Genomic DNA, 25,107 nt, shown 5'->3' on the forward strand with positions numbered 1-25,107 from the left:
AAATATATTTTTAAAAATATATGTTTTTAAAATATATTCAGATTTTTTTAACATATAAAAGTAATTTTACATATATTTTTACATATATTTGTAAATGTATTCCAAAAATGTAGATTTGTATATTTAAAGACAAACAGTATATTTTATTACATTTACAAATATATGTAAAAATATATGTAAACTGACTTTTGCATGGGTTGTTCCTGATGTGAGGACAGCATAGACCAGGGGTGGGCAAACTTTTTGACTTGAGGGCCGCAATGGGTTCATATATTGGACCCGGGGGCCAGACCAAGAGTAGATGAATGATGTGTATGATGTGTAAGTGTCATCCATAGTAAGTATAGTAATATTCCCCCATAGTAAGCATAGTAATTCATCCCCCATATAGTAATTCATCCCCCATAGTAATTCATCCCCCATATAGTAATTCATCCCCCATATAGTAATTCATCCCCCATAGTAATTCATCCCCCATATAGTAATTCATCCCCCATAGTAATTCATCCCCCATATAGTAATTCATCCCCCATAGTAATTCATCCCCCATATAGTAATTCATCCCCCCATAGTAATTCATTCCCCATATTAATTAATCCCCCATATTAAGTCCCCAAGTCCCCCGTGTCAATTTACTTACCTTTGCTCCGCGCGTTCCTCTCCCCGTGTTCCCGCGTCGTTCCGGTCTTCAGGGCGGACCTTGAGAGGAGCCTAGCTCCCCACACGTTCGTCACGCTGCCCCACCTACACACAGCCTGACAGCCATCCTGACAGTATCACGCTCCGCGGGCCGGATTAACAGGGCTGCCGGGGCGTAGTTTGCCCATTGCTGGCATAGACAGTCCACCACTGGACGTGGGGGAGTACAGTTTTCCGGTGGATCAGAGGACAGGGTAAGTACAGCTTATCCCTGAGCCCCTAGACAAAACGATCAGCTAACCTATGCAGTGCGGGCACAGCCCCACTGTATGGGAAAATAAAAATTTTCACCAGAGTTCTGCTTTAACTATGCAGTTAACCTGTTACACATCAAACAACTGCCAGGATGTTTTACCAGTAATACAAACCATTCACAATATCTGCAATACCAATAATAAAGCGATTTGAAAGGTTTTTTGGTTTTTTCTTACCTACTGCCTACATGAATCATCTGCCCTTACTAAAGATGGCCATGGCCAGAACTGATAGGGGTTGTCTAAGAAATTTCTCAGCAAAATAAAGCATGGAGATGTGGATAGATGGGTGAGTTTGCTTTGAATATTAAAAATGAATTAAAACAGAGCTTTTGGTTGGTGGTGTTCAGATGCAGTGTAGTTCCGCTTTAAAGTGGAATTCCAGGCTATACCAAATTAATCCTAAAACGGCTCCATCCCCCCTCCTAACAACTATGCAGACTAACCTGTGTATGAAAGATGTAAATACTTACCTTTTTCAGGCTGCTCCAGTCCAATCATGTGATCCCGCTCCCTTGTGTCAGCCAGTGGCAGCTACAGGGGAGAGGTGGGAGACCCAACAATGGAGGGAGAGGTGGGAGACCCAACAAAGGATGGCTCACTGAAACCTATGGGTGACATCACTGCTCCAGGCTTTACTAGCTGTTGCTGAGTGTTCTCTTTCCTGCAGATGCTGTTGGATGATACAGGGGAGATCATATGACTAGACCAGGGTGGGCTGAAGCGGAGCAGCCTTTCTTACACAGGTTAGTCAGCATAGGTGTTGAGGGCAGTTTTAAGATTAGTGTAGCACCCCCTCTGACACCCCAAAGGCAGGACGACATCTCTAGGGGCAGGAGGTGGGCTAGCATTCACTCTAGGCCTGAGTCCATGGCTAAAATGCAGGACTGAGAAAGAATGTTGGGCATCATTCACCTCTGTCTTTTTAGAGTTTTATTGCAGAATGGGTAAGCAGGTATGGGTTAGGTGTCCCAGATTCCATGTACATCATTTACATACTCTCCAAATATATGTCCAGCTTCACAGTGTCAGAACCTATGAGTCAAACCAACAACACTGTAAGTACATTCCAAAATTTCAGTTCAAAATCCAAATGAGTTACCAGACCCTTCTAAGAGACCGGCCTTCTTCCTGACTCTCTCCAATAAGGGGGCCTCTCCTGGATCTTCTCCTTGGCACAGCTTCCTACACACCAGGCAGGACAGCTTCAGGGCCACTTGCGCACATGCTAGGCCCTAAACAGCCTAGTGGACCTAAGAGCAGAACTCTATCCGGGAGCACCTCCCCAGGCCTCAGCCCAGGGGAAGAGAGCAAGCGCATGGTCTGTCCCAAATATTTACAGTTGCAAGAAAAAGTATGTGAACCCCTTGGGATTACTTGGAGTTTTGCATGAATTGGGCATAAAATGTGCTCTGAATGTCATCTAAGTCACAACAATAGAAGAACACAGTCTGCTGAACATAATACTACACAAACATTAGATGTTGCCATGGTTTAATTGCACATAACATGTAAACATTCACAGTGCAGGGAGGAAAAAGTATGTGAGGCCCTAGCTTAATGACTTCTCCCAGAGCTAATTGGAGCCAGGAGTGAGCCAACCTTGACTCCAATCAGTGTGATGATATTGGATGTGTTGCCGACAGCTGTCCTGCCCTTAAAAAACACACACCTGTTTTGAGTTTACTGGTTTCAAGAAGCACTGTGTGATGTGAACCATGCCTCTCAGAAAAGAGCTCTCAGAAGACCTACCATCAAGAATTGTTGACTTGCATGAAGCTGGAAAGGGTTTCAAAAGTATCTCCAAATGCCTTGATGTTCATGTGTCCACGGTAAGACAGACTGTCTACAAATGGAGAAAGTTTAGCACTGTTGCTACTCTCCCTAGGCGCGGTCGTCCTGTAAAAATGACTGCAAGAACACAGCGCAGAATGCTGCATGAGGTAAAGAAGAATCCCAGAGTGTCAGCTAAAGACCTACAGAAATCTCTGGCACATGCTAACATTTTTGTTGACACACCTACAATAAGGAAAACATTAAACAAGAATGGAGTACATGGGAGGACACCACGGAGGAAGCCATTGCTGTCCAAAAAGAAGATTGCAGCACGTTTGAAGTTTGCAAAAGAGCACCTGGATGTTCCACAGCACTACTGGCAAAATATACTGTGGACAGATGAAACCAAGATTGAGTTGTTTGGGAAGAACACACAACACTATGTGTGGGGAAAAAAAGGCACAGCACACCAACATCAAAACCTCATCCCCACTGTGAAACATGGCGGAGGGAGCATTATGGTTTGGGGCTGCTTTGCTGCCTCAGGGCCTGGATGGATTGTTGTCATTGATGGGAAAATGAATTCCAGAGTTTATCAAGACATTTTGCAGGAAAACGTACAACCATCTGTCCGCCAACTGAAGCTCCGCAGAGGATGGGTGATGCAACAGGACAATGACCCAAAGCATACAAGTAATTCAACAAAACAATGGCTGCAAGAGTACAGAATACGCCTTCTGGAGTGGCCCAGTCAGGGTCCTGACCTCAACCCGATTGAAATGCTGTGGCATGACCTTAAGAGAGCGATTCACACCAGACATCCCAAGAATATTGCTACACTGAAACAGTTTTGTGAAGAGGAGTGGTCCAAAATGACTCCAGATCGTTGTGCAGGTCTGATCTGCAATTACAGAAAATGTTTGGTTGAGGTTATTGCTGCCAAAGGAGGGTCAACCAGTTATTAAGGCCAAAGGTTCACATACTTTTTCCTCCCTGCACTGTGAATGTTTACATGTTATGTGCAATTAAACCATGGCAACATCTAATGTTTGTGTAGTATTATGTTCAGCAGACTGTGTTCTTCTATTGTTGTGACTTAGATGACGATCGGAGCACATTTTATGCCCAATTCATGCAAAACTCCACGTAATCCCAAGGGGTTCACATACTTTTTCTTGCAACTGTATATCCTCCCCAGCATGCAGCAGTGACCTAAACCTCTTACTGGATTGGCTGAAGGAAATATAAATATTCATTACCCAGACTTGTTTTGAAATCTCATACTATGACCAGTGATGCCAGTGACACCTACAGGCGACAGTGAGAAATCACAAGCCCAGTAAGCTTAGGGAAAAACCAAATGTGAACTAAACAATCAGTCAGAGTTGACTACAACCCAGCCAAAAATTAAATTTAGGCTAGTAGCCCCCTTTTAGGACAAGGGAGCTAAACTAGATATAGCCTGGAATTCCACTTTAAAATTAACTAAAAATTTAAACAGGATAAGAGTACCACTGAACCAGTTTTGGTGGTTCTCAAACCTCTTTACTGTCACAAAAATTACATCAGCAGGATTGTCAGATCCAGGATTTCAAGCAGTTAAACTTATGTACAAAGCTCAACTCTCTCACCCATCATATTATGGAACCAATACGAAAAATCAGGTGATATGGCCAAGTTATTTTTTTAAGAAAGAGTAGAGATTTGCAAAGAACTTCAGCTGTAAATAAGGCATACATAAAATACAATTATGCTTGAGCTACTGTCGGTGTTATATCACTGTTTTTGTAATTTATTTGCCATTGGTAGCCCCTGCATGGGCGCAACTTTTGCTCTGTTGGTGTTAGAGCACTGTTTTCTTTATTTTTTATGTGCCATAGATAGCCCCCGCGTGGGCGTGTCTTGTCGCTCGAGTCTTGCTGAAATGTTTACAAATTAATAAAAACCATTGAAATACAAAATACAATTATGCATCTAATAGAGAAATGTATTAATGCAGGGACCCGCAGTGAAAATCATTGAAATGGGGAGCAAGGTAAGAATTGAACATAGCAAGCTGTTCATTAACTAGTTGCCGACCGCAGATAGCCGAATGACGGCTACACTGCGGCCGGCCAGTTCTGAGTGGACGTCATATGACGTCCTCCCAGAACGGGTGCGCACCCGGCGATCTCCGTGATCGCTGTGTCCTATGGACACAGCTGATCACGTGATGTGGTAAAAGGCCAATCACAGCGGTCTTTTACCACGTGATCAGCGGTGTCCAATGACACGCTGATCAGAGGGAAATGCAAGTGCCGGTTCTCAGCTGCACTTTCCTCACGCTGTCAGATCGTGAGGAAAGTACTGCCGAGAACCGGCAGTTGTCAGAGTGGGGATCGGCACCGATCATCAGGGCACTGATCATCAGTGCCCTGATGATCGGTGCCCAGCAGTGCCACCCGCAAGTTCCGCCCACCTGTGCCCAGCAGTGCGCCCACCTGTGCCCAGCAGTGCACCCACCTGTGCCACTCTGCAGTGTCACACACTTGTGCCCAGAAGTGCCACCTACCTGTGCCCAGCAGTGCCACCCACCTGTGCCACTCTGTAGTGTCACACACCTGTGCCCAGAAGTGCCACCTACCTGTGCCCAGCAGTGCCACCCACCTGTGCCCACCCACCTGTGCCCACCAGTGCCACCCACCTGTGCCCACCCACCAGTGCTGCCCACCAGTGCAGCCCAGCAGTGCTGCCAGTCAGTGCCACCAGTCAGTGCCCAGGGGTTGTGCCAGTCAGTGTCGCCAGTCAGTGCCCAGCTGTGATGCCAGTCAGTGCCGTCTATCAGTACCCATCATCAGTGTCACCTATCAGTGCCGCCTATCAGTGCTGCATATTAGTGCCGCCTATCCGTGACACCTCATTAGTGCTGTCTATCAGTGCCGCCTATCCGTGCCACCTCATTAGTACTGCCTATCAGTGCCCTTTAGTGCTGCCTATCAGTGCCCATCAGTGCCGCCTATCAGTGCCCATCAGTGCTGCCTCATCAACGCACATCAGTGAAGGAGAAAAAATACCTGTTTGAAAAATTTTATAACAGAAACAAAGAAACTTTTTTTTTTTTTTGCAATTTTTTTGCACTTTTTTTATTTATAGCGCAAAAAGTAAAGCGCCCAGTGGCGATTAAATACCACCAAAAGAAAGCTCTATTTGTGAGAAAAAAATGATCAAAATTTCATATGGGTACAATGTTGCATGACCGCGCAATTGTCAATCAAAGTGCGGCAGTGCTGAAAGCTGAAAATTGGCCTGGTAAATAAGGGGGTATAAGTGCCTGGTAGGCAAGTGGTTACAAGAACAAGGGTTAGACAAAAAAAATGGAAACACTACATGATTTGCAGGTGTGAAAGTGACAACATGCTTTAGTGTTGAAAGCAAAAGTGAATGAATATTCTTTTGCTTCTGCTGTGTGAGGAGACACCTAGTTAACAGGTAGGAAGCCTCATTTTCATCATTCACTGCGCGCGCTGCTAGTAATACGGAGTCATGTCAGAGATTACTGAGCTTCAAAGACATCAAATTGTTGGTGCCTGCTTAGCTGGTGCCTCCGTGACTGAAATTGTCAATTTATTTGCCATGTCTCGAAGTACAGTATCAAAGGTTATGACGGCATACACAGTCTTGAAGAAAACGTCGTCTAATAAGCATAATCACGGTCGAAATGGTCAACTGACCGAAAGAAACAAAAGGACATTGCGCAGGATTGTGACCCAAAATAAAAAAACAGCTGCCGCAAAAGTGACTGCAGAGCTCAATCTCAGTCCCATGAAGACTGGGATTGAGCTCTACAGTCACTTTTGCAGCAGCTGATTTCTTATTCCAGGTCACAATCCTGCACAATGTTATTTTGTCTCTTTCGGTCAGTTAACCATGTCTACCGCGCTTATGCTTATCACACAGCGGTTTCCTGGAAACTGTATATGCCGTCATAACCTTTGATAATGTATCTCTAGACACGGCAAATAACTTTACAACTTCAGTCACAGAGGCACCAGCTAGGCCGCCAACAGCAATTTGCCCTCTTTGATGTTCAGTAAGCTCTGACATTACTCTGTATTACTAGCAGCGCACAAAGTGAATGACGAAAGTGAGGCTTCCAACTTGTTACCTAGGTGTCTCATCACACAGCGGAAACATGTCTTCACTTTCAACCCTGCAAATCACGTAGTGTTTATTTTTTTTTTTGTCTAACCCCTGTACACTTGTATTTTAATGTAAAACTGCATAATATAACAAAAAAAAAACAGAATAATGAATGACAATGTTATTAAAGAGGGGACATGACTGTTTTTGTGGCCCTAGAGACAGCTTTTTTATGCTTAGGAGAAAGAATTAATCATAGCTCCCTGGGATATTTTGTTTTACCTTCCACTGAAGCCATACTACTGAAGATGGAGAGATCTACACAATGGATGTGAATCTGTTTTTAACGTAACCATGTAGCCATATTTGAAATGAATGGAATCACCTTTTGGCACTGGAGCAGGCACAAACAGTTCTTCATTATAGTTTGGCTCTTCTCCAATGAACTTTGTGCAAGGGATCGTGCCCGGCGATGTGCGCACCATGAGACGTGAAATTCCAGCTGGTTAGAAACAAAAAAACAAACACTAGTTAAAGCACACATAAAACGCAAGTTAAAGGTTAACAATAGATGAGAACAAAGTGCAGTGCTAGTGAAAATTACATATGACAATGAAAATATCTCTCAACACTGTAGCGTTCTTATACATAAAATAAATAGATGGTGACTTGAGTGAACAAACAGCGAAAAAATATATATATAATATGATATTGGTGAAGCGCTCTATACCAGCTTTACGGTGATAAACAGAAAAGCAAAAATGAATAAGCAAATATAGTGTAGTGCTAAAATGCAGTGCAATGGTGACAAATATCTCTATATCGTGACTGCAGTGAACAGGTCAACAAATATAGCAACTCAAAACAAAATCAAAGACTAATCAATTGTATCAAAAAAATCAAAAAGATGTGAAAGGTGAATCCGTGACAAATTCTTCCTTCTAATGCACTCACCAGAAGCGCATATTAAGGCTTGGTTCACATATGTGTGGGTGGTGCCGCTGCAGATCCGCACGAAAATCTGTGCAACCGCACCACCCACACAGAGGAATGCGGACCCGTGGGCGGGTGCCATTAGTTCTAATGACACGCCGCCTGCACAGGAAAACGCAGCCGTACTGGGAACCTAGGTTCCCATGCGGGATGCGTTTTCAGAAGTAGTGCAGGGACTTCTTCACTGCATGTCACGGGATACGGGAGTCCATTCAAACAAATGTACACTCATGTCTGCACAAAACACGTCCCACACAGCCGCATATACGGTATGTGAACCGGGGGTAAATGCGCATTAAAAGCAATGGTAACAAACTCCTTCAAAAGGTCAACCTTATCCACCGTCAGACACAGGTAAAGGCAATGTACAGCTGTCATGCAGCAGAAATGGGAGATAGATTTGAAATACTACCATTTTGGCCATAATATATATATATATATATATATATATACATACATATACATACACATGCTGTGTGTTGGAATGCATTTTTAATACAAAATATATGAAAAATATTTTTAAAAACACATTTTCAAATATACTGATATACTGTATGTCTTTAAAAATACAAATCTACATTTTTGGAATGCATTTACAAGTATATGTTAAAATTACTTTCTTATATGTTAAAAAAAATCTGAAGAACATATTTAAAATTATATATTTTTACAAAATATATTTTTCATATATTTTGTAATATATAAAATATGCATTTTAACATACAGTATATATATACATATATATATACATATATAGAATATGGTCAAAATTACAGTAGTTCAAATGTCTGTCAATATATTTGGGAAGAATATTTTTAAATATATTTCAAATATATTTTTCTTCAATATGGGAATCAATGAGCAAATTTACCATTTTGTTCTGTCTTACCCTTATGAGAACCAGGAATGAACCACAAGCAGCCATTTTGTTCAGTCGCATCTTCAACAGCAATCCAGAATCCTATGACCCGGCCAAGGGGCTCTGTGCACAGGAAGGTCGCATCCTGGTGAGGTGTGACTGGTGCGAAAATGAAGTTTAAACAACAATCAGGCAGAGCTGACAACATAAAATCATTTACTGTAGAGTTGTGTATCAAAGTTGGCTCTGGTAAAGAATATTTAAACACAAGAACAAAAAGTTGGTGCACCCGAATTCAAAAAGTGAAGATTTGCTGCTATAGAGAAGTTAATTGTGAAGAAAAGTTAATTGTGCCTAAACAGTACTCTGAAAAATGACATTTTGTCTTGAATTCCTCCTGAAATATTGTAGTGCACCTTATATATATATATATATATATATATATATATATATATATATATATATATACACACAGCTTCATATCTGTATATCTGCAGTGTAGGATCTAAGGCACTGCTGCTTCTGACTGCTAGTCCCAGGAAATCTGTAGTGAGATTTAGTGATGCCACTACTGTGGTGATCACTCTCCTCTTTGCTGGAGGTTCTGAATGAGAAAGCAAAACCCTGCTTCTATTAAGATGCCATTCCACACGGAGATGCAGTGCGGAACAAGGCATCGTAAGTCCATAAGGTCCATAGGTCAGCTTCGCGGAAACAACAGGCAATAGTGATGACTAGCTGTATGCCCATTACCGGCCTTTCTCTTGGGCACAGCTTTCTCAGTTCAGTTCCTCTAATATATTGTAGCTTTTTAGATATGATATACAAATAATCAATATTGATGCAGCGCTGATATAATTAACAATAAAGTGGATTTCAACCGTGAGAAGAAAGTGAATTCGGTGTTACACAGCCCGCACAACCTCGGCACACAGTAATTCCCTCTATAGCATATAATTGCTGTTTATAAATACAAATGCAGTCCACAGTACATATAGATGCATAAACAAGTTATTAGAGGACACACATGCTTCTGTGCTCGTGCAAAGTGGTAGGTGACAATCCTTGAATGGCTAGCATGCCCGCTCACCTTCCCCCTGCGACCCACAGGGGCCAAAAAGCCTTACGGGTCACACCTTGACCCTATGCGTTATCTCCAGGTGCAAGACACTCTTCACTCTCCAGTACTCTCTCCTTCACCATCTGCTATTCCCCCTGAATAGGTACCGCTGTACATGTATTCAAAAGCTCATGGGATGGTGATAATCATGGAACAAAAACACAAAGATCCTCCATAGTGCAAAACTGTATATCACATTTATTCCATTTAAAAACCGCCAAGTTACAACTCACATTTCAGCAGATGAAAAATCGCTTGTGACACCTCTCATGGGTGTACTGAGGCACTCTGGTGTAGCAAAATGGCGCCAACCCGGAAGTGCGTCACCACGTCACTACGTCACATCTACGCGTTACGCCACGCCCCTCGTAGCTTCGTCAGGATCTCCTGACGAAGCTACGAGGGGCGTGGCGTAACGCGTAGATGTGACGTAGTGACGTGGTGACGCACTTCCGGGTTGGCGCCATTTTGCTACACCAGAGTGCCTCAGTACACCCATGAGAGGTGTCACAAGCGATTTTTCATCTGCTGAAATGTGAGTTGTAACTTGGCGGTTTTTAAATGGAATAAATGTGATATACAGTTTTGCACTATGGAGGATCTTTGTGTTTTTGTTCCATGATTATCACCATCCCATGAGCTTTTGAATACATGTACAGCGGTACCTATTCAGGGGGAATAGCAGATGGTGAAGGAGAGAGTACTGGAGAGTGAAGAGTGTCTTGCACCTGGAGATAACGCATAGGGTCAAGGTGTGACCCGTAAGGCTTTTTGGCCCCTGTGGGTCGCAGGGGGAAGGTGAGCGGGCATGCTAGCCATTCAAGGATTGTCACCTACCACTTTGCACGAGCACAGAAGCATGTGTGTCCTCTAATAACTTGTTTATGCATCTATATGTACTGTGGACTGCATTTGTATTTATAAACAGCAATTATATGCTATAGAGGGAATTACTGTGTGCCGAGGTTGTGCGGGCTGTGTAACACCGAATTCACTTTCTTCTCACGGTTGAAATCCACTTTATTGTTAATTATATCAGCGCTACATCAATATTGATTATTTGTATATTTATATGTCCATTTAAAAGGTGAGGATTGGATGTTGGCAGCTGTTCTTATATTATATATTGTAAACTTAGCAGCGCAGGTGGACTTATTACTTACTTTCTTTTTAGATATGATGGCTACATTTTTTTTTAGGCTAAGAACGTTTTCAGCAGATACGGAAACTACTTGTTGATCTTACTGGAAATTCGGAGTCCTGGTAAATTCCTGTGAATTAACCAGAAATCCCCAACAATGCTATCTTTCTTACAAGAAACTATAAATTCCCCCTCTCCATAATATATTTGAGATAAAGAGAGGAGGATGTGTTTGTAGTCCAAACCAGGAGAACAGTCTAAAGTGACAGCACTGCTCCCTCTATAAATACAATGCAGTGAGTGAGCATTCCCATATGGAATAAAACTATATTTGAAATATATTTAAAAAATATTCTTCCCAAATATATTGACATATATTTGAAATACTACAATTTTGGCCATATTCAATATATTTCTATATAGAGCATGGTGAAATGTGTTTACAAAATATATGAAAAATATTTTTAAAAATACATTTCAAATATACTGTATGTCTTTAAAAATACAAATCTACATTTTTGGAATATATGTAAAAATATATGTTAAAATTACTTTTTTATATGTTAAAAAAATCTGAAGAATATATTTTAAATATATCCTTCAGATTTTTTTTCACATATAAAAAAAAGTAATTTTAACATATATTTTTAAATGCATTAAAAATATTTTGTAATAAAAACGCATTTCAACATGCAGTATAAACACACACACACACACACACACAAACACACACACACACACACACACACACACACACACACACACACACACGTGAAACTTGAAAAATTAGAATATCGTGCAAAAGTTCATTTATTTCAGTAATGCAACTTAAAAGGTGAAACTAATATATGAGATAGACTCATTACATGAAAAGCAAGATAGTTCAAGCCGTGATTTGTCATAATTGTGATGATTATGGCTTACAGCTCATGAAAACCCCAAATCCACAATCTCAGATTGAATATTACATGCAATCAATAAAACAAGGATTGCACATAGAACAATATCGGACCTCTGAAAAGTAGAAGCATGCATATGTACTCAGTACTTGGTTTGGGCCCCTTTTGCAGCAATTACTGCCTCAATGCGGCGTGGCATGGAAGCTATCAGCCTGTGGCACTGCTGAGGTGTTATGGAAGACCAGGATGCTTCAATAGCGGCCTTCAGCTCTGCATTGTTCGGTCTCATGTCTCATCTTTCTCTTGGCAATGCCCGATAGATTCTCTATGGGGTTCAGGTCAGACGAGTTTGCTGGCCAATCAAGCACAGTAATCCCACGGTCATTGAACCAGGTTTTGGTGCTTTTGGCAGTGTGGGCAGGTGCCAAGTCCTGCTGGAAAATGAAGTCAGCATCCCCATAAAGCTCGTCTGCGGAAGGAAGCATGAAGTGCTCCAAAATCTCCTGGTAGACGGCTGCGTTGACCCTGGACTTAATGAAGCACAGTGGACCAACACCAACAGATAACATGGCTCCCCAAATCAACACAGACTGTGGAAACTTCACACTGGACTTCAAGCATCTTGCAGCGTGTGCCTCTCCATTCTTCCTCCATACTCTGGGTCCTTGGTTTCCAAATGAGATGCAAAAGTTGCTCTCATCAGAAAAGAGGACTTTGGACCACTGAGCAATAGACCAGGTCTGTTTTTCTTTAGCCCAGGTAAGACGCTTCTGACGTTCTTTGTTGTTCAGGAGTGGCTTGACAAGAGAAATACGACATTTGAAGCCCATGTCCAGGATCCGTCTGTGTGTGGTGGCTCTTGATGCACTGACTCCAGCCTCAGTCCACTCCTTGTGAAAGTTCCCAACACTTTTGAATGGCCTTTTCCTGACAATCCTCTCCAGGCTGTGGTCATCCCTGCTGCTTGTGCACCTTTTTCTTCCACACTTTTCCCTTCCACATAACATTCTATTAATGTGCTTTGATACAGCACTTTGGGAACATCCAACTTCTTTTGCAATTACCTTTTGAGGCTTTCCCTTCTTATGGAGGGTGTCAATGATGGTTTTCTGCACAACTGTCAGGTCAGCAGTCTTTCCCATGATTGGGATTCCTACTGAACCAGACTGAGAGACCATTTAAAGGCTCAGGAACCCTTTGCAGGTGTTATGGCTTAATTAGCTGATTAGAGTGGGACACTTTGAGAAGAGAATATTGCACCTTTTCACAATATTCTAATTTTCTGAGATTGTGGATTTGGGGTTTTCATGAGCTGTAAGCCATAATCATCACCATTATGACAAATCACGGCTTGAACTATCTTGCTTTGCATGTAATGAGTCTATCTCATATATTAGTTTCACCTTTTAAGTTGCATTACTGAAATAAATGAACTTTTGCACGATATTCTAATTTTCACCTGTATATATATATATATATATATATATATATATATATATATATTGAAATATATTGAATACGGCCAAAATTGTAGTATTTAAAATATATGTCAATATATTTGGGAAGAATATTTTAAATATATTTCAAATATATTTTTCTTCCATGTAGGTTATTATCATAGGACAGAATGTGTGGAAATTGCAGGATCAGCAGGTGAAAAAAAAAAAAAGGAAATAAATGCTGCCACAATATTTAAGAAAAGCTGCAATTTATCGAATTTTTGGTTTTAGGGTTAGATACATTTTCACTTTCAATAGGTCTTTATTAAAGTTTTGCAGGATACATAGTATGACCCGTACAAATGTTCAAATATAATCCGCATTATAAAAAGGTACAGAGTGCAGCTGTGAGTCATAGAAAACAATAACGGTTATGATGATAAAGATCAATAAGTGTGGCATGATATAAGTCAGGGATACAGGAACAATACACATACTATGAGCTAGGTTTAGGTACGTTTTAAAAAGGGCGTTTTTTCTGCCAAAATGCTGCTGACAAGAGGAGGAGCGTTTTTAAAACATCCTGTGTGCTTGATGCCTTACAGGCGTTGAGCGTTTTTTTTTTTCAGCCTGTAAAAGCAACTCTATGTAAGCCTATGTCTCCATGCACACATAGGCATTTAAAGGCATTTAGAAGAGAAACGTTTACAGGCTAAAAGAAATTAAAAAAAAAAAGGCCACTAAAGGCGCATTCAGGAGAGAAGATGAAGAGCAGAAAAAATACGGAATAGATTTAAATGCGCATAAACGCTAGATGCATCTAGCATTTGAGTGTCAATGCATTTCAGTGGCCAGAATAAAAACATATTCTGGCCAATACATTGCATTGACGTTCAAACGCTAGACAACCTAATCACACGTATGTAATGTGCGTTTTTTTAGCACCTTTTTTAAGCAGCATTTTTCTATGTTCCAAGTTCTAGCATTCAGAGGGGCTTTAACAGATGCCCCATGTGCATGAGGCCTGAAGGCTAACTCCACCTTTTACAACATGTTCTACCTGGATTTAGCGTGTAACATGTAACATTGTGCTAAGCAACCCCCTGCCCAACTCATTAAAAGCCCCTCCGTGACAGCATGTGGGAATTCTTCTCCCCTGCAGCAGCTGTCACATTTCAATTTTGCATGTCCACCCTCACAGCTGTATCATTCATTCATAGAGATCAGTGAATGAATGAACTACATGTCCTGTATGCCACCATATGAGATGGACTAGTTCTCAATGGAATACAAGTGTGGTGATCATTACTCTGGTAGTCCATTGATGCTTCCTCCAGCTGAAAGCCTGTACATCTGTAGAGACATAGAGCTGTAGGAGCCTAGTATTGTATCCGCCATCCACTGATCGCGTGTGCAATGCCCTGCCGGCTGCTCTGCAAAAACACAATACATGCGCTTTTGTTTCCCGAACATAATCATGACTGTACATATTTAGCCTATAGAAAGAAGTAGGGTAAGAAGAACATGGCCACCAAATTACAAATGGGAAATAGAGGAGAGACAAGGATTTCATTCTGACCAATCTGTAATCCAGTTGTATTGTTAGCAGATACCTCTGTAAGGGGGCTTGTGAATGGCTGTCTATAGGTACCAAGAATACAAGTCTCTGCCCCACTTCTTCCTACCAGAACAACTCTCCTGCCTGAGGCCTTAACCCCACGCCATCTTATGCCTATCTCCATGTCAGAGGCCTTCTCATGACATTCCCACCTATTAACCTTAATGTCCACACAAAATAGTTGCTTCACTTTACTGATGTTACTATAAAATTGCATTTACAGTCACATCACATTGACATACTATCTGGGGTCACTTGACAGCATTTTTTTCAATCACGTATAGTGGATGATCCGCAGCAGTCACACGTGAAAGCAGCACACCTCTAATAAGCCATCTTCCCTTACTCTCTTCTTTAGTAGTCACTCAGAGGGCTCTGACTTGCCTTAGGTTATCTGTGTCCAGCTTGCAGCTGGTAGTTTCCTGATCACTGCAATCACCTCTTGCTTGGGTACACCTCTCTCAGGTTCTCCATGGAGATAGCCTCACTTCAGGGAACACTTGGCATGGCCTAAAAGGCCTTTTGCAACCTGCCCTAGCCTCCACCACCATAAGAGATAGGATGACTACAGCTGGCTCTTCTGAGTGCAGGACTATCTCACCCTGTCCTCCAGCCCCTGCACTAGGTGACTACATCTGCACAATATGGGGTGCCTGGCTCCCATGCCCGGAATGCATTAAGGTTCCTCTCAACCTGGCTTATATATGGGCACTGACTCCCCCATGACATCAGTACAGGGGGGCTTTAGGACCTGATTACACTATTCAGTGTCACCACCAGGGCTGCTGTTAGAAACCACAGGGTCCCATACAGCCAACTTGACAGGTCCCCCCCCTCCAAAAAAAAAACCCCCATAGTTTACTATGCTTCAGCTATGAATGAACACAGTGAGTGATCAGTACTAATCACGCATTGTGTTCATTCATGAAAAAAAATGGGCTGGTAAATGGGACATATTTTCTAGACCTTTATCCATCATGAAATTCCCTATTGTGTGCTTGCACCTGCCAGTGGGAAGGAGAGGAGGGAAGCTGGCAGCACTGCGGGGATGGGGGCACACAGGGGAGCATGAGCAGCAGGGGGAAATGTATGTTGCACAGGGAGGGTGATGAGTGTGGCAGAGGGGCAATTACTGGAATCGATCCCCCGTATGGCTCTCTCTGCAGCAGCTAAAAGCCAGCGGGCTGGAGAGAAGAAGTCTGCTTTCAGCTGCTGCAGAGGGAGCCATACAGGGGATTGGTTCCAGGAATTGCTGCCCCGATCACCCTCCCTGCCCAGATCTGATTCACGCAGCTATCTGGGACCCCTGCTGGCCTGGGCCCCATACAGGAGGACTGGTGGTACCCCCTTATCCACGGCCCTGGTCAGCATACACACTGTTCTGGGACAGAGTCACATAGTAGCAGATTAGCTAACTGCACCAGCATGAACCTCACCATTTGGAAGCCAACATGGAGTCTTCCTTTACAGCCCCACTGCTGGCTACAAAGGCAGATTCCCCACACCTGCACCAGGTATTGTAAAACCATAAACTGGGGTTAAAGAATCATGGGGTTACTGGCACACCTGAATATCCCATACTGTGTATACAGAGGTATGTTATCTAGAGGCCTCACCTTCTCCTCCAATGTTAGGTTGCTGCAAGAAAAAGAAACGACATATAGGTTGTTACAGCATTGAACACCATTATAACTTTGCACATTTATAAACAACAGTACTCTGGAATGACATAAAAAACAAAAAACACACACCAAAGCCTAAAGCCCAGGCATGCCATGAGCTTTAGGTGTCCTTTAACCACTTCAATACAGAGCACTTTTACCCCCTTCCTGTCCAGGCCAATTTTCAGCTTTCAGCACTGTCACACTTTGAATGACAATTGCGCGGTCATGCAACACTGTACCCATATGAATTTTTTAGCATTTGGTTCACACAAATAGAGCTTTCTTTTGGTGGTATTTAATCACCACTGAGTTTTTTATGTTTTGCTAAATAAAACAAAAAACACCTGAAACTTTTGAAAAAAAAAACAAAACGCATTTTTCTTCAGTTCTGTTACAAAATTTTGCAAATAAATAACGTTTCTTCATAAATTTAGGTCAACATGTATTCTGATACAGTACATTTCATTGGTGAAAATAATGCTAATTGAATTTGGATTTTTTTTTCAAATGTTTCTATAATTTTTTTTATTTTTTATTACATTTTGTTTTTTTTACTATTTTATTTTTCAGCACACTGTGACCAAAGCAATACAATGTTACCATAGTAACATTGAACTACTCTGGGCAAGTGATCAGGATTTTTTTTAACACATTACGATTGCTAATACCAATGTATTTCATTGATATTTGCAATCATTGTTCCTGAATAAAACTGATTCATTCAGAATTTTGTGATTAGCTGTGATTGGGCAAAACTGATCACATGATACAAACGGACTGTGATTGGCCCTGTCTGTATCATGTGACTGCCTTGACCAGTCACAGCTAACAACATATACAATGAATGGCATGGCAGGAAGCCATCCATTGTATACAATTGACATGTGATGTGCTGTGATGGGACACAGCGGTCACATGACACTGGCAATGGGCCGTTGTAGTGATATGTCATCGGCTGTGTCCCGTGGACACACCCAGTGACAGATCACGCAGCAGCCGCGTAAGCGGCTCGTTTTGACAGGACGTCATACGACTCCTAGTCACAACGGCGAGTGTCCCGCCCGGCCGTCAATCTGTTATAGTTGTTAATGCATCTTAGTGTATGTAAACCCTGACTATGAACTTTTCTCAATTGCCCCTTTTGCTTTGTAGGAAGGAAGGGTGGTGACATTATGATCTCCATCTCGTTTAATCACAGAAGGCCTTGCATGCATTGAAAAAATATAAAGCGATCAATCACCTGTGTTCTCTGGGCAGAGGGGAAGCCACTCCCACAGAAGCTGAAAGATCACTGTGGTTCTCCCTACATGTAGCACAATTACTACAGTGGTTTACAGCATCCCCAGTGGCCCTCTGGATATCAGCTATGGCAAGCAATATCATTTCTGGTGTCCAGCTTTAGGAGCTTGTGTTGGGGGTTCGAAAGATTGTCCAAGTCCAACCCCCACTACAAGCAGCAGTGCTGCTTCATGCAGCTGCAGTAGCACATTTTGCCTGGTGTAGTGCAAACACAGTGACTGAAAAGGAATATGTTCCGTTCAGATACGTTCACACTGCACTCAGCAAAACTGCTTCAGGGAAGCCCAACATAGGCAGAGCGCAAATCTCAAAAAATCGAAAAAGAGATAAATTAGCACAGTTAGGCTCCATGTACATGGGACACTTCTGAACAATGGAAACTGACTGCTGGACAATGTAGGTTAAAAAATGTCTGTTTAGCCGCGTTTGCATACCACGTTTATGGGCATTTATGAGCGTTTGCTTTTAGAAGCGTTATTTTAGAAGATAACTTCAGGAGACCTTCCAAAATGCCCAGCATGCACTGAAAAACAGTAAACAATTAACTATTTCAGACATTTTGAGAGAAATAGAGAGAGCAGAAGCAGAGAGAGCAGTATGTGTTGAGATTAGCTATCTTTTTTTTCTGTGGTGTCTGGATGTGTTCCAGCTCATTTCTGTGCAGAAATTATTGCAACAGTGTCTAACATATTTTCTTTCATGCAAAACCTCAAAGTATGGTGTACCAGGTCCATTTGAGTACCGTGAAAATGATTTGCATGCATTTTTCATGATGAAAAAGGGCTCGGAACAGCATCTGGAAATGGAAGAGTTAAAAAAATTTTCCAAACGCTTATAAATGCATTTAGACGCATTTACAAGCATGTGGAGTTTGAAACGCTGATAAAATCTACTCCTGAACGCAAGTTTAGCGCATTCAAAAAAACGACTGCAAACTCAACTGCCTGTAAACAACATAGTGTACATGGACACATAGGAAAACATTAGGGAGAGTTCCGGGGCTGCTGAAAAAAAGGCAGAAAAGCTCCTAAACGTGAGTTTATCAGCTGCAGTGTACATGGGGCCTTATTGCGAGGAACCCTTTGATATATAATGAGGGAGATTTATTAAAATTGGAGCACTCAGAATCTGGTGCAGCTGTGCATGGTAGCCAATCAGCTTCTAACTTCAACTTGTTCAATTAAAGTGTTACTACACCCACAACAGTAAAATCAGTCTGTATATACAGTAAAGCATGCTTGTTATACTCACTGTGGAACCTAAGAGGTTAATCCTCTGCATTGTGTAAAAAGGCTGTTTGATCCTTTCTTCTCTGCCCCTCCTCTGGTTGAAATGAACACCTGATACAGACTGAACCCATGGTCACATGCACATGCTCAGTTTGGTGTGTACTGCTAGAGAGATTTTTTTTTTTCTTGGGAGGGTGCATATGATCAGCACAGGACCAATCGGCACTGTCCAAACAGAGGGTCAGGGGTTTCATATCCTCCTAGAGCAAAAATAAAAATCCTCCTACAAGCTTTAACCAGTGCTCTCCTGAAGTCACAAGACTGCTCTAATTGCTGATGAGAAAAGGTACTCAGCAGTTTATATGTACTAAAAATAAGTGCATTTCCATATTGTGTGTACTGTGGGAGACCAGATATAGTGAATGCAGGGTCCGGGGCTTAGCATCCCTTTAAGCTAATTGGTTTCCATGTGGAGCTGTACCTGATTTTGCACTCTCTAGTTTTAATAAATCCCCCCCAACGTATCTTTAGCATATAATCCCTTACTAGAAGCATTGTAGCAATTGTCACAGTGCCTTCGTTCTTCTAGCCACACGGGTGCCTGTTGGGATTTCAACCTAACTGGAGGCGTATGCAGCACAATGCTTCTTCTGATTACTGGATTACATTGCTGGTATCATTAGGAGTGAAGTCTAGGAAAAGGAAGAGCTGCCCAGTGTTAGCTTGTGCGGCCACTAATGTCTTACAGCCACATATCCCTGTGCAGTAGATTGCAGTGTAAGCCCCCACATGGAAGAAAAATATATTTTAAATATATTTTTTTAATATTCTTCCCAAATATATTGACATATATTTCAAATATACTGTATGTCTTTAAAAATACATTTAATCTACATTTTTGGAATGCTTTTACAAATATATGTAAAAATATGTTAAAAAGTCTTTTTTATATTTTAAAAAATATATATTTTCAAAAATAAACCGCATTTCAACATACAGTATATATATATATATATATATATATATATATAGATAGATATATTTTTTTTTTTTTTTTTTTGTTGAATACGGCCAAAATTGTAGTATTTCAAATATATGTCAATATATTTGGGAAGAATCTTTTTAAAATATATTTGTCTTCCATGTGAGCCTGAGCAAAGGAGCATATCAGAATGCTTACTTTAAGGGCCTTACTATTCACAACTGACCTGTCTCACACACAGATGGTTGGCTGTTGGTCCACTTTAAATGTAGATTAAAGGGGCTGAGGCCAGCATTCAGGCTGTGGTCTACTACTGTATATGTTACATTACATGTGTTACTGCCAGCTAAATGGTACTAGTAATGAACCAAGCCCACATTTCTAGATTCTTTCTGGTTTTTCCTTCATAAGAATATTTGTTTAACTATACAAAGCATCAAGAACATTTTAATGCCCAGCCATCCCCTTGCGTGTATTCACCTTGCCTCCAGGTATGAGGAGACATGGGACTATTTCCCATTTCTCCCACAATGCAGCATTGGGTGATCGAGCAACCAATCAGCAGGCCAAGTACTGTCAAGTTGGGGCATGGAGAATGTCCTTGCCCTGTCTAAGGTCCAACCATATCCAGCTTGCACAGGGCTTCTTCTCTGTGCTTCTCAGTTTAAATTAAAACACAGGGCACACTGTGTTTTGATAAAGTTGTCTGAAAAATGTGTCTAACTGCCTTTATATTAGACATTTTTAGATACAGAATTAGAGCATTTAGGTGTTTAAAGATTACCTTAAAAATATACATGCTTTGAACTACGACCGGCTTTACTAGGCCCAGCCGCCTTCCCACCTCCTGTATCGGGAAAGAGAAATAACGGTTATCTGAGGACAAAGCTAAAGAATATAAAGACCATACAGAGATTGTTCACACACCTGTATTTTGGTGGAGTTGGTGATACTTTTAAATACTGGGACATAAGCATGTAGAGCTGAAATTAAATCAAAAAGTTAAAAGCGTAAACCATCCAACAGTAAACCTATCTAGCTCTCCAGTGAAGATCTAGACTCGAAAGGTGTATTGTTTTTAATTAGTGGTGCACCAAAATAAAAATTCTGGTGCCGAAACCGAAAATTCAAAATGCACTTGGCCGAAAACTGAAATGCGCAGTTTTTAAAAATGAATATATATTTTTTGGAAAAGAATACACTGATTAAAAAATAACAAAAAAACCCAATATATACCCCAATTTTTTTGTAAAATATGAAAGAGGATGTTACGGCGAGTAAATAGATACCCAACATGTGACGCTTTAAAATTGAGCACGCTCATGGAATGGCGTGAAACTGCGGTACTTAAAATTCTCCATAGGTGATGCTTTAAAAATTTCTACAGGTTAGCAGTGTAAAGTTACAGAGAAGATCTAGTGCAAGAATTGTTGCTCTTGCTCTGACGTCCGTGGCGATACCTCATGTGTGGTTTGAACACCGTTTACATATGTGGGCATGGCCTACGACGTGTGAGCACAGGGGGAAAGGGGGCACTTGAAATTTTTTTTTTAAAAGGGACAGTGCAAAAAAAAATGTAAATAAAAAAAATAAAAATAAATAAAATATATACATACATAATAATAAAAAAAGTTCAATCACTTTTATTCTTCTCACGGCAGCGACGGTGGGCGGGCGGCGACGAGGGGTGGGGTTTTTCCGGGACCTGTATCAGTGCTTTCTTTTCATTTCGGCCGAAACGTTTTGGCTACCGAAATCTCAGTGCATCCCTATTTTTAATGATTTTTGGTTGCAGCCTGGAAACCAATCTGTTGATCGCTGGTGCCATGCAGGTCTCCTGCAGATCTGTCAGTATATCTGCTTGCCCATACGGGATGTATAAACAAGCAGATATACTGACAGGATGAATCAATGAACTACCACAGCCTCTAAGGCTGTCAGGACTTGCAGATTCTCATTCACAGAGGACTGTTTTTTAAAATTTGACAGATAGCAGGGGGGATCATGGGGCCAGTGTATTCATAACATGTTACAAACTGAATATGAGTGTAACATATTATGAAAGGTGAACTTATCCTTTAACTTGGAGTCCAGTAGCCTTATTCTTCTCTACACAACACCTTCTAATAATAAACAGTCAGTATAGAAATCAATCACATTAAAACGTTATCTTTTCACTATGTTAAATACAGCTACGAGCAACATACAGTATAAACTTTCTTACCATGTCCTATTTTATTCACTGATTTTTCTTTTGCTATCAGAAATTCACCTGTAAAAAAATTAATCAATCATCATCATTTCATACAACATATATATTTACTGTAAATTTATTATTGTGCTCCCCATATGGAAGAAAAATATATTTGAAATATATTTCAAAAATATTCTTCCCAAATATATTGACATATATTTGAAATACTACAATTTTGGCCATATAAAATATATTTATATACATACATATATATATATGTGTGTGCGTGTGTATATATATATATATATATTATATATACATATACACATACATACACACGCACGCACACGCATACACACAGAAATGTGTTTTTATTATAAACTATCTGAAAAATATTTTTAAAAATACATTTCAAATGTACTGTATGTCTTTAAAAATACAAATTTACATAACTTTTTTTATATGTTAAAGAAAATCTGAAGAATATATTTAAAAACTATTTTTAAAAATATATTTTTTAAAATATATTCTTCAGATATTTTAACATATAAAAAAGTCATTTTAACATATATTTTTACATATATATTTGTAAATGCATTCCAAAAATGTAGATTTGTATTTTTAAAGATATACAGTATATGTGAAATGTATTTTTAAAAATATCTTTCATATATTTTGTAATAAAAATGCATTTCAACATGATATATATATACATATACACATACTGTATATACACACAGTAATATGGGCCAAAATTGTAGTATTTCAAGTATATATCAATATATTTGGGGAGAATATTTTTAAAATATATTTCAAATATATTTTTCTTCCATGTGGGTCAGCAGATTCTATATTCTCTAAAGCTGGCCATATACTATATGAATTTCATCTGCTTCCAGCAGGCTTAGCACTTGGCATATACTTTACCATCCTATTGAACAATCTGTGTACAATTTCCTTTAGATTTACTGCATTAGAATGGATGGATGCATACAGGTTAGCAAAGATTGAGCTTTTAATCCTGCAGATGGGGGGTCAAACCCCAAAACACATGGTCTATGTTTTATTTGCATGTTTCCAAAATAAATGGAATTTCCAATGATCAGATGCTCTCCAGCCCTTTCTTTATGGTACTCCTCACCCTTTACTACAGCTATCCCAGTTTGAAGGGACCAGCATATCTGAGATCCATTTAGGAGTAGAGCAGCCATAGAGAAGACTTCTGTACAAAGTCCAAGACTACCTCACACATCCACTGACTCTGCAGCTACGGGGTGAGGACTAATGCAGGCCACAGACGGTTCAATTATCGGCAGATTTTTCATCCGAAAGAATAATCAGCCAATTTTCGCACCGTTAGTGGGGCAATGTCATTGGCCGATTTTCGCAGTTCCTCCTCATTTCTTTTATCGGTCATGCTGGAAAATTTGCGAAAAACGTCCGATTTTCGCAATCATTGATGGCAACAGAATGAGCGATGTTGGCCTGCATTAGTCCTCATGCACACAGGACATTTTGATAAAGCTGGTCACGTTCGCTGTTTAAAATCATGTTAAAAACTTGAGTGTTTCAGCTTTTATAAGCGTTTTTTGCATTAGCATTTAGCAGCGTTTTCCCACGTTTGCGTTTTTATTTTTTTTGTCAAAAAAAGTCCAATAACGCTGGATTGCGGCATTTTACCGCATTTGTCATTGTTAGAGCATTTTATAGCTAAAAAACTCCTCTGGAAACCCACTAGTCCTGGGGTTTTTTTCCAGCCAAAAAACGTCCCAGCCAAAAAACGTTGATTACAGTCTATGTGTGCATGGACACACAGGATAACATGCTGGGGGGGGTTTACTAGCGGCAGAAAAAAAAATGTCAAAAGCCAAAAACAGCCGCTGTAAAAACATCCCGTGTGCATGAGGGCTAAAGCTGGTGTCAGGGCAGGGGCCGAGGAACGGACAGGCAGGCCTAACAATGTAACGCACTGGCTGACGACAACCACCACCCACAGACCGAAGTCCCTCAGGGCGCGGAGTCTAAGTCCCAGGCTGCCCTTCACCAGGGCCCCTGATGGTGGGGATGGACTTGACGCAGCCAGGAACCAGGTCGCGGCCCCCGAGACACCTCAGCTGCGGTAATGGCCGCCGCCAATGGCGTGTAGCTGGTGGAAGAGACAAAAGAGTAGTCAGACAAGCCGGGTCAACAACAACAGGACAAAACAGTACAGGACAGCAGACGAGAATCACAGGTCACGAGCCGGGTTCAGCAACAGAGGGTCAGATCAAAGGAGAATACAAAGAATAGTCAAGTCACAAGCTGAATCAGATACCAGGAGAGTCACGAGAGTCAGAACAGAGTAATAGCAACACAAAGACACAAGACACAAGTGCAAAGAGCATGTGCGGGCCACAGGCTTATATGTCATCAGCCACACCCCTCTGGGGGATGGACCACAGAGACCTGAAGGCATAAAAGGATTCCCATCATGCACAGCAGAATCCAAGATGGACGCCAGCACATGGAGTAACATAACCTCAGGGAAAAGGTAGGACCTTGACAGTTGGCCACCGATTGATCCATATTTGGCAGGTTTAGTAGGGAACAGACAAATTTTGATCCATGTGTGGCTGTCACTGAATGTGAATGATGAAAAACTAGTCGATCAGCAGCTAAAGCCACTGTCCTGGCAGGGGGGAATCACCATCCACCTTGCTTTTGTGGATGGAGAAGTCAATTCAGTTTCTTCATTCAACCCACTGACTGCATTAAAAAAAAAAAAACGCTGCCTATGGCCAGCTTTATTTTATAGCTCAGTTAGCGCTTGTGAAGAGTCCATA

General features: G+C 41.0%; 1 protein-coding gene across 1 annotated transcript in view; it reads right to left on the reverse strand.

Annotated features, from left to right (window-relative positions):
• Nucleotides 1-25,107, reverse strand: part of PHYHD1 (phytanoyl-CoA dioxygenase domain containing 1) — a 50,236-nt gene that overhangs the window by 6,836 nt on the left and 18,293 nt on the right. The window contains exons 4-9 of the mRNA XM_089669108.1: nucleotides 22,316-22,363; nucleotides 21,019-21,074; nucleotides 20,876-20,938; nucleotides 16,534-16,555; nucleotides 8,731-8,859; nucleotides 7,234-7,350 (exon numbers count right to left, since the gene is read on the reverse strand). Of these exons, the coding sequence (XP_089525234.1) occupies nucleotides 7,234-7,350; nucleotides 8,731-8,859; nucleotides 16,534-16,555; nucleotides 20,876-20,938; nucleotides 21,019-21,074; nucleotides 22,316-22,363 (435 nt within the window). The remainder of the gene's footprint in view (nucleotides 1-7,233; nucleotides 7,351-8,730; nucleotides 8,860-16,533; nucleotides 16,556-20,875; nucleotides 20,939-21,018; nucleotides 21,075-22,315; nucleotides 22,364-25,107) is intronic.

The sequence above is a fragment of the Staurois parvus genome, unplaced genomic scaffold (genome assembly GCF_062004578.1).
Source record: "Staurois parvus isolate SC_StPar_1 unplaced genomic scaffold, SC_StPar_1.0 ptg000068l, whole genome shotgun sequence".
Classification (NCBI taxonomy): Eukaryota; Metazoa; Chordata; class Amphibia; order Anura; family Ranidae; genus Staurois; species Staurois parvus.